General features: G+C 38.3%; 1 protein-coding gene across 3 annotated transcripts; it reads right to left on the minus strand.

Moving 5' to 3' along the window:
- Positions 1–2,822: 2,822 nt before the first annotated feature.
- LOC132299923 (probable splicing factor 3A subunit 1) lies at positions 2,823–7,376 on the minus strand. Of its 3 annotated transcripts, XR_009480226.1 has the most exons (5): positions 7,270–7,376; positions 4,349–6,640; positions 3,896–4,198; positions 3,119–3,473; positions 2,823–2,997 (listed from the first exon to the last, which is right to left on the minus strand). XR_009480226.1 is itself a non-coding variant. In XM_059796814.1 (3 exons), exons 2-3 carry the CDS (start codon positions 6,521–6,523, stop codon positions 3,929–3,931), a joined length of 2,445 nt encoding a protein of 814 aa, XP_059652797.1. In that variant the 5' UTR covers positions 6,524–6,640; positions 7,270–7,376; the 3' UTR covers positions 3,556–3,928. The 3 variants fall into 3 exon arrangements, 2 of the variants coding, with proteins under 2 accessions (XP_059652797.1, XP_059652798.1); XM_059796814.1 differs by lacking the exons at positions 2,823–2,997; positions 3,119–3,473 and having other exon boundaries at positions 3,556–4,198; XM_059796815.1 differs by lacking the exons at positions 2,823–2,997; positions 3,119–3,473; positions 7,270–7,376 and having other exon boundaries at positions 3,556–4,198; positions 4,349–6,659.
- Between the last annotated feature and the right edge of the window lie 3,263 nt (positions 7,377–10,639).

Below are 10,639 nucleotides of genomic sequence, written 5' to 3' on the forward strand. Positions count from 1 at the left end.
GGTATTGAAGGTTTTGGGTGGGGGTGATGATGTTGGGTTTTGGGTGGTGGTAATGGAGGTTTTGGGACTGTGGTTGGTGGTTATTGTACTAGGCGCTAATGGGTGAAGGAGATGAAGGTTTGGGTATAACAGTAAAATGATTTTTTTTTTTTTTTACTTTCATTTAACAAGTCTTTAACGGATTATTGACAAAATTGGAATAATATAATAACTTTGTAATAGTGCAGAGGTTTTTACAAACAGATTAGAATTTTATGATTAAAAAAATAAAAAGTAATGGAGTTTTTATGATTTTACCCCTGAACAAAAGGAAAAGTAAGTAATGAGAATTTCTGAAACTATAAATTAGTCTAATTTTTCAAACAAGGGAGGTAAATATAATTATAACAATCTGAAATCACTACTCCATAATTTCCCCTCAATCCACCAATAATAGCCCATAAGGTTCCCTTCCAATCAAATGGTTGTGCTGTGAGACGATGCTAGGATTGGCCCACAAAGTTTTTGTTGATTTTTAATCATTTAACAAATTTTAGGATACTTGTCACATCACCATGTACTCTCAAAATAGCTGTCCACTTATAAAATTGTAACTCACAAAATTATAAATATTATAAGTCACAATTCTCAATATAAACAATTATTTTGGAACAAAAAATGTAAAAAAAAACAGCCTAGTTTAAAACATTTTGAAATATGCCACGTTGGTTTTGTGGACATATATTTATACATGTTCCGGAGAATGTGATACTCACCGATCACAAACTGCCACGCAAGCTGACAACATTTTATTATGTGGCCAAACTCAGGACGGAGCTAGAAAATTTGCTCAGGAGGGGCACATTTTGTAATATTATACACCATAATATATATATATAGAAAGAAATACTTTTGGGATTAAACTAATTATAGATGTAAAATATATGATTAATTTCACTGACATCCTCTTAAATTTAGTTAAATATTACATTGAAATATGTTTTAAAAATCACTATTACTCGTACTGTAAATGTTTGTTTCGTCTTGCACTGATAACTTTTAGAATTCTGACACCATGCAAAAAGACTTAAATATCCTTTGACTTTGTCAACAAAAATATTTAACATGAAGTATTACTTTAAAAGACTAAAATATTCCTAAATGTTCTACAAAATTACAATTTAATTATACATATATATACATATGGTGTTGCAAGAGATGCATCACCTTCGTCTCGGAAGAAGTTTCCAGTCCAATCTGCTAACCAAAAATTTTTTATTCAATATTAAGTTTTGTAAATTATAAATTAGGACATTTAAATTCAATATAAAGACTCCATACCACCGGCAAGCTTTCATCATTACACCAAAACAGAGAGCCAAACCTGGTGTTGTTCATAGAAGAATAGAGAGAGCAAGATCGAGAGACGGAGGAGGAAAATAAAGTGAATGCTTCCAACGATCGACCTTTCACTAATATATCACTGTAACCGCTGGCCGCCACTGCACCACCATCCCATCCCATCCCATCACCGTATCCACCATTCCCACCTCATGCCACCACTGCCACCGCCACCATCCAGCACCATTGATCTATTATACCATCTGATATTTCTCAATCCCATCGTCGAAATACCATCAAGTCAACGTCGGCTATGGAGTTTCGGTGGTGGTGGTTATGGGTTGGTAGATATATGGTTTTGGGATTTAAAGATGTCATCTTCAACAAATCAAGTGGCGCCACTACCACCATCCCTACTACCACCACCACCACCACAAACCTTAACCTCACCCCTACAACCACCGGATAATGAACAAAGCGATGACGCTCCTCCTCCGGCCGACTAACACAGATTCCCTGCAGCTGCTGACAATGACTTCATCGTCATCACAACACATTTCCCTCGACACCAAACAACAATAATCTTCACTTGCCAAAACCCTATGGTTTCAATTCATCCCCAAATCCTGAGTGCACTCCGTCGCCGTTCGATTCCTCTATTCCGGAATAAAATGGTGATTCGAAGTCCTATGATGTCGAAGTTAATACGGACAGCTTCGTTGGTTTTTTTCACCATCATCGGAACCATGGTCGTCACCGGATAATTTGCTCGCCGTCGTCCGATCCGCTTCTTTTTGCCGTCGCTCGAAGTGGACGTTCACAGATCGAGCTCTATAAATGTGTCTATATATATATACTACGAACAAAAATGGGTAATTTTGTCTTTTTAAGTTTACTATATTTTGAATTAAAATGAATTTTTTAAAAAAAAGGTAAGGTTGTCTTTTCACACGATTTTAACGGTGTTACTGGTGAAATGTAAAATTGGACCTAAGTGATAGTAATTTTCGAAGGATGTTTCAAAGTGATATTTGGCAAACCTGAAGGAATGTAGTTAACGAATATAAAAATTAAAAAAACTATTTAAGAGGGAAAAAAAAAAAAAAAAAAAAAAAAAAAAAACAACATATATAGAATATTACGATGGAATGAGAAAATTAGGGGGGGCCCGGGGGGTTCTATATTTTTATGAAAAATATAGATATTATAATTAAAGTATATATAAAATATAAGAAGGGGAGAAAATTCAGCCGCCCAGGGGGGCTCCGTCCCTGGCCAAACTGCCATGCAAGCTGACAACATTTTATTGTGTGGCAGCTTGTGATTGGCCTAGGCCATATACTTCAGCCCTTCGGTGCAGAGACCTTTTTAACAGTTTATGCAGGACACAAGCTACGTGTAACAAATAAATTAAAAAAAAAAAAAAAAAAAACAGAGGCTATGCCAGGTGAAATTGAAGGGCACAGAACAAGTAACGTTGCAATCCCAAGTACCATGACTCATAAGCATAAATTCATGATTCTGAATTAAGGTCTTAGGAACAGCCATCAAAGTTGTGATGCCAAACAATTTGACTGGAAGAAACAGAGCAAAATCCTACCTGCAACTGTAAAGACAGTAAAAATGACACAATCCATAGGCAGCACAAACCTTCCCACAACTCCAGATAGAGCTAGGCTGTATTGAGAAAAGAACAGTATCAGGGAAAACTGATCAATCAACCACTTCTCGCTACTAGCTTAGTGAGAAAAATAACGACAACCAAATGAAACTATAATTAGTGAGCCGTGTGACGCACCAAATAAGATTACTGGGATCTCTGTACAAGCAAAATAAAAGTTCCCATCCTGGCATAAGAGCCCTTTCCCATAGATTCTAGAGGAGACCTTCAAATTGCCAACTCCGCCTAAGAACAAAACTCAAGAGACCACCAAAAATATAAGGAACACCACGAAAAGACTCGTAATATACCATATATACAATCCATCTCAACAACAAGAACGCGAATTATCAGAAGCACAATACAACTACAGGGAACAAGTGTGCTTAGAGATCCACTGCAAATCCAAATAGAACACTGAATTAGTGGTACAAATAGGTGCCAGTGTTGATTTGCCCTGCTCCTTAGTAACTTAGACGCCAAAACGCCAGATCTGTAGTGGATACCATACCATCAGATTTCCAACCCAAAAAAGAAATAAAGTACCATCAGCTTAAAAAAAATACATGAAAATATGCGAAATACCACCAAAAGACTCATAAGAATACATATAATCCATCTCAACAAGAAGAACAGGAATGATCAAAAGCACAGTACAACTACAGTGAACAAGTTCAATGCAAATAAATAGGAGTTAGTATTGACTTGCCCTGCTTAGTAACTTATAGACGCCAAGACGCCAGATCTGTAGTGGATACCATACTAAGAGATTACCAACCCAAAAAATAAATAAGTATCATCAGCTTAAAAAAATACATGACCAACAAAATCTCCAGAATAAGATTAAAGAAGGTAAAATAAAAAGTCTGATAATACGAAAAATCCCCATGATATCCAGAAAGTTTCAATATAAACCTTTTGAGTGACAGCTTGCTTCAGCAAAACCGTTTATCTCTTTCTACCACCACGTTCTCTTAAAGAAAGAGCAAGTGTTTCTCCTGCTGCCACATTGTAGTATGCAAGTGATAAATTGTCCTTAAAAAAGCCAGCCTTTCCACTCAATTTCTGTTTGTTTGCAGGAAGCTGGATCTCTCCTGCAATTTTCTCCTTCAAACTGCCAATGGTTTCAGATAAGGATTGTACTGTAATCTCCAATACTTGCCCTTTGAGGTTTCCTTCATCAACATTTGGCACCGACACAGTGATGCGAACAGGTCCCTGCAGTAAACAACAAAAAGAGAGATAATCTCAATAAGGTGAAATGACAATTCTACAAATAGTAACTATAATGCAATCACCAGATGAAATAATCAAATGAATGATTTCACAAACAAACGATGTAAAGACAAATGCAGAGGAGCCTCGTACCGGATGTTGAGCAAGAAATTGGTCTTCCGGAATAAGCATAGAATCATCAAGCCTTTGCCTCTTTGGCTCTGGTTCGTCCGGAAGAGGTGGAGGAGCTTCCTCAGGTGGCGGTGGGGGAGGCATTCCTTGAGGTAGAGGCGGGGGTGGAACCATGGGCATGCCAGGTTGGGGAATGGAATGGGGAACGTAAGGACGAGGAGCAGCCAAAGGTGTAAACTGAGATCCAGGTGGGGGTGGCACAGGAATGCTAGGGGGATTCACAGAATAAGATTGAGGCATTGGTGGTGGTCGGTTTACCAAAAGTTGTTGCTGTCCCGGCATTAGTGGCATTTGATGAGGTAAAGGCCGACCTGGCGCAACCATAGTGACGACTGGTGGCCTGGGTGGAGGTAAAAGGACCCCACTACCAGTAGGAGCAGAATACTGGATTGCATTTGGAGGCGGCCGAAGAACATTCAAGGCTAATCCAGGTGGTGGAAGAGGAATTGACCGAATTGTTGGCATACCAGGTCTAGGGGGAGGAGGAGGAGCTGCAGGGCCAGGAAGATTTCTCGCATCATTGGCTGCATCATTTTGATCCTCTCCATTGGCACCTTGAGACATCGCTTGGTTTGCAGTCCGCCCGATGCTTCCTGTGTGACCATCCCATATGACCTGCTTAGGTTGGTCATCTTTCTTCTTCTCAATCTCTGCCTTCACGGCATTAGAAACTTCTTCCTCTGTTGTACCAAAAATATCAGGACGGGTCCGTGCAAGTCCAACAATGTTTTTGGATATCTCATCGTCCTGAGCAAGAGTAGTCTCACGAATCTTAGCAAACATCCTATCTTTTTGCTCCTTGTACTTGGGATCAATGAGTGAAATCCTCATATGTTCGGACATCTCATTAATGGGAATTAGTTCGCCAGTAATAGGGGAAACAACAAATTTAGTCGGGTCTCTTTCAGCAGGTATCCTGTCCTCAGGCCTTTTCCAGTTCTTCACAATTCTCATTGGTGGTTCTTGCTCCTCATGAGTTGCTTTCATCTCATACTTCTTCTCACCATTCTCTTCGATACTAGCTGCCCTCATGCCCTCTTCAACAAGCTGCACCTCTTCTTCATCCATCTCCATTTCAACCTCCTTTCCGGGTTCAACAATATCCTCTTCCTCCATCGCTGTCATCTTGCTCCTCCTTATAACCTCTTCAAGCGTCATTGGAGGAGGTAAATCCTCATCCTCATCATCGGCAAAGTCTATTGTCTCAACCACAACAAAATCATGCCAATCAATCATAGCCATTTGCACACGTTCCTGTTCAATCTCATCTTCTGCTTTCTGCCTTGCCTGCTCTTGTGAACGTTCCCACTCTAACCGGTGCAAACACCGTTCAAGCACAGTAGTCATATCAGCAACACTCTTCCTCAGCTTATCAGTCAACCCTTTTGGAGGCATCAACACTTTAGAGTACGCATCTGCAAGTGATGTAAAAAACATGAACATACTGTGGGTTGGTTTCAGAAAATGAAATTGGGGGTTGTTAATCTCTCTGCTTGTCAGTCCCGTCAAAAACGATTTCCCATTGCGAGCCACGAATTGTGCAGTGAGTTTAATAATATCCAGCTCCTCCCCGGTTATTCCTTCAGGAAGCCGGACAGTGTACTGCTCTGCCTCTGGAGGCTCAAGAACTTTATGGATGGGTCTAAACTGGGAAGCAGGATCAGGCTTTGCAGCTGCGTCATTACTATCAGCAGCCGGAGCAGAAGGAGCTGACTCAAGAACAGATGAATCTGCAGATTCTGAAGGAGTCTGCTGTTGAGCAGAAGCTTGATTCTGCGAACGAAACTCGGAAAGGCGGTGCTGGTAATATGCATGGTATGGATCTGAAGCATTCAAGAAATTGAACTTCGCATTTCCTGCATTGTTTGCAATAATCCTTTTCTCAAACTCGGGTCCATTCTTTGCCACAAACTGTGCAGTTTTGTCAACAATATTTCTGATATCCGGAGGAGGGTGTATAATTCCAATGGTTCTTGTATGAGTCGCAACCGATGCAGGAGCTGAATTCTGATCCTCAGCAGCCTCTAACATATTCTCATCATCGGACTTCTCTGGAACTTGAGATGGGGGAAGTGGACCAAGATTTCCATCAGAAGGGGGTGCCGGAAGGGGCAATATCGGTTGCATGACCGGCATTTTTTCCTCTTGACGTAAAAGTAAACACAAAGCAAATGATTCACTCTAAAAAATTCAGCTTAACCTCATGGTCCGAGCAAGCACTAATTAGATCCTGCAAGTATCTGATTTTTCCCTCTGAAAGGAAACCAAAGCTGATATGAAAATTCAGAATCTACAAATAACAACTTATCTCATTCAAAACCAGTTTAAATCAAGCTTATATGCGCACACACAAACCCGCGCAAAACACACACACACATATATTTGTTCTAAACAAGTATAAGGGTTAATTAGGTTTTGATTTTAGTTTTATAGAGTGCCAAATACGAATGCCTTTACTTTTCATGTCCCTTTTCTCAGTAAGGGCACCATGCTTAATCAAAAATTCAACTTCGTTGGGAACAAAAATTGGGAACCCATTATACGACCTCCGAAGAAAATCGCAGTATGAACTTCACGAATGGAAAATTAGGGTTTTCAACTAGGAGAATTAGGGTTTTATGCTATGAAGTTAGAAACGTCCACGATAATTAAAATCATGTTATTTTCTGTAATATATGAAGACAAAATCAGATAAATGTTAAAATAACGAAACAAAATACAGATTTAGACTAGAGATCTTGAAATCTATCTTATCGATTCATACGAATTAAATTCTTCCAAACAAAAAATAGAAGAACAAGAGAGAGAAGGAGATACATATATAAATATATATATATATATATATATATATAGAGAGAGAGAGAGAGAGAGAGAGAGTTTACCTCTGCTGTTCGATGAGCTCTGCTACGCTCTCCTCCAGGTCGGGGATGTAAAACGAGAGAGAGAGAGAGAGAGAGAGAGAGAGATGTTCTTCGCTTTCGCTTTAGGCTTTTTACAGTCCTAAATGGCCAATGTTTTTCAAGCCCAGTTATGATTTTAATGGGCTTACCTTCTGTACTAGTCCACTGGACTCAGTTAATCAACCCACATCTCATAGTTGGGCTAACTGGTCCCTTAATATTTATCAGGCAATAATCCTACAAGGTTGGTGAATGCCCTTTTACCTATGAGGACCTTAATAATTCGCCAAAAAAAAAAATCAAGGTTTAAGGATGTCAATTTCACCCGAAATACGGGTAATGGTTGGGATTCGGTGCAACATCGGTGGTATCGGGCCTCTTAGAACACATTATAATCCATCGATGGATACATGCAGTCCCCGTTAAACATGAACCATGCAATTATAGGGAAAAAAAAAAAAAAAAAATCCTTAAGAATAGCTTTAAAGGGATTCGAACTCTCAATTTTCAAGTGTTGAAAGATGAAACTGATTTTTAAAAGATAAATACTATTGATAAAACCAAACTGCTTTAAAGGCAAACCATTGATGGTGAAAGTTGTTTTTTGCATAGAAGCCTCCCTCTTATTGGTATGACTAGAATATTTTGCCAAATATCCTACCCTCTCTTACTAGAACAGATCTGACAAATTATATATACTCTACTTCCTTTATTCAAAAATAAGTTTTATTTATTTATTTAGATGTCAAGTGTTTTTGGGTTCTCAAAATTGTTCTAAGATTTTGAATATTTTTCTCAAGTAACAAAGTAAATTTCAAACTTTTAGTGGATCAATTTTAAAATTTCTACCTTCCAAAAATAAATAAATAAATAAATAAAATTTCTAAGTCCATGTCTCCTTAAAAAAGTTAAGTATTGGAAGTTTTATATATATATATATATATATATAGTGTCAAAAGTTCAAAACTCAAAAGGGTACAAGAGCGCATATATATTCCAATAGTTGAAAAATCCAAACACAAACTGGGACTAGATTCACTTTCATTGTAATCCAACTACAGTCCTAATTGGCCAATGCTGAATAAGCCCAGTTCTGATCTTAACGGGCTTACCTACTTGGGCTAGACCACTGGACTATATTAATCAGCCTAAATCTCATAGTTGGGCTAATTGGTCCCTTAAAAAAAAAAAAAAAAAAAAAAAAAAAAAAAAAATCATGCAATGATCAGACTTTTGGGGAAACCACTTGTACAAGTTGTACTACTAGGCTGCTAATGCCCTTTACCTAAGAGGAATTTCATATTCAACCAGAAAAAGAAAAAAAAAATTAAGGTAAATAATTCACCAAGGAAAATGGAATACTAATAAGGCTAGTGCAGACTATGAACATGTCATGTCATCACTTCTGTTAAGATTTAGTTGTGTATACAATCATAACATAATGTGTAACAACCCAAACTCGGGGGTCTGGATCGCTAATTGGGTCCTTGTCCAGACCAGAGGACACACAAGGTTACTATGGTCATTTCATGCAATGGAGATAGATAATTTGACACTAAGTAAGTCCAAATAGGTAAATTTAACTCAGTCAAGTCATTATATAATAAATCAAGAAGTTCTAATGGTCGTACACTTGGTTTCCCCATAATTACGCATTCTCGGCATAACCGGATTCCTGACACGGTTTCACTAAACCTGAATATCTTCCCATCGGAATTGAATCTGAGAATGGCATTGGTACCATTGGAAAGCTAACGAAAAATTCTTCATTTTGAGCTCAAGAATGACCCCATTTGGATTTTAAAAGAAAAAGATATAGCTGTTTGAAAATGGCACATCAGTGCTGAAAAAGGAGGTGCGAGTGCTCGGATGACACCCTGCGAGCGCTCGTAGGGCATCCGGCGAGCGCATCTGGCAAACTCCGAGCGCTCAGCTAAGGGTTGTTGGCTACTGGAAAATGGTGCTCGGAGGGGCTGAGATTGCTCAGCCCTAGGCTAAGAGCACTCGGGAAGGTCATGGGATGGAGTTTTTAGCCCATTTTTTATCTGGTTCCTATTACCGAGCATGATATTTCTCCATTTTGACCATTATCCCCCTGTCCCAACTTACAAGCATAGATAAATGAAATGTTATAACTTAAAATACATTAACATAAATGAGGCAAATATCTTATTTTACATTGATTTGTCCCAAAACATACATCTTGATAATATACAAATGTAATACTACGATCACCTATTACACGCCTCAAAATTATTCATAACAATTACATTGATCCATCATTATATCACAGACAAAATAAATGACTTCTATAGTCTCAAGTACATTGCTTTCAATGAGTTAACAAAAGAATAAACCCACATTACACTATAACTCTATTTCTACATTAAGGTTTGGTTACAAGAGGTCGTCAACGGTCGTCATAGCCACAATTTGATTAGCGAAGGTGCGTCAACTACTACATCATTTCCATAACCTGAAAAATATTAAAGGAATGGGTGAGCACGAAGACTCAGTAGAAAATGCCTAAGGCATCAACTTTGGACTCACTTGAGCCACATATCACATATTAAGGCTAAAAGAAAACCGGGGTCATGCATTGTGATCTTTATAACATTTAAGCCATAAAATCAATCTCATCAATGGCATTTATACGATTTATCACAATTATTCATAGAAGTGCAATGCAATGCACCACATCCCCAATCTTGGTCTCCACTAACCCTAACTCATATCGAAAATCACTAACCGACTTTACCGAGGCAAGATTAATTAGGTATCCTTGGCCTCTAAACCGACGACCATTTGGGGACTAGTAATCAACTTTATGCGTCCTAAACTGGTATGCGCTCCCTCTAGGTCAAGGTTAGCACCGAACTCGCGAAATCCGGTTCTTTTTATAAAAATTCATTTCAAGCCTTTTCTCATTTCCCTTTCCCTTTATGTCATGCATATGCTTCAATTTCATCAACTAGACTTCAATTTCAATTTTGCAATAGTAATAGCATCAACATAACATTCTTTATACAATGGATACAAACATGACATTTTCTACGATTTGGCTACAAGCATGTTCATCATATAACTCACATTTCACAATCATGCTAGCATTTAGAACATAGCATAGAATAATACTTCATTCATCACAAGTAAGCATGCTTAATCCACATATTTCATATCATCATCATCTAATTAGCAACATAGTTATAATTTTACATTCAACGTGAATTTTTTAGGAGGACAAGGCAATTTATTTCAATGAAAGACAAAGCTTAGAACATTAGGAAACCTCTACCTCAATTGTGTGCAACCAAACAAGCCCTTAGCTAGACCCCAATCTCGAAATTCTCCA

Source organism: Cornus florida, unplaced genomic scaffold (genome assembly GCF_030987335.1).
Source record: "Cornus florida cultivar Cherokee Brave unplaced genomic scaffold, ASM3098733v1 CherokeeBrave_3.0.0_Hap2_Chr03, whole genome shotgun sequence".
Taxonomy (NCBI): Eukaryota; Viridiplantae; Streptophyta; class Magnoliopsida; order Cornales; family Cornaceae; genus Cornus; species Cornus florida.

Excerpts from the sequence above, each read along its gene's own strand:
- LOC132299923 (XM_059796814.1), bottom strand. The coding sequence starts at position 6,523 with ATGCCGGTCATGCAACCGATATTGCCCCTTCCGGCACCCCCTTCTGAT. Across the intron at positions 4,199-4,348 it reads AATTTCTTGCTCAACATCCG|GGACCTGTTCGCATCACTGT; the intron begins GTACGAGGCTCC and ends TGTTTACTGCAG.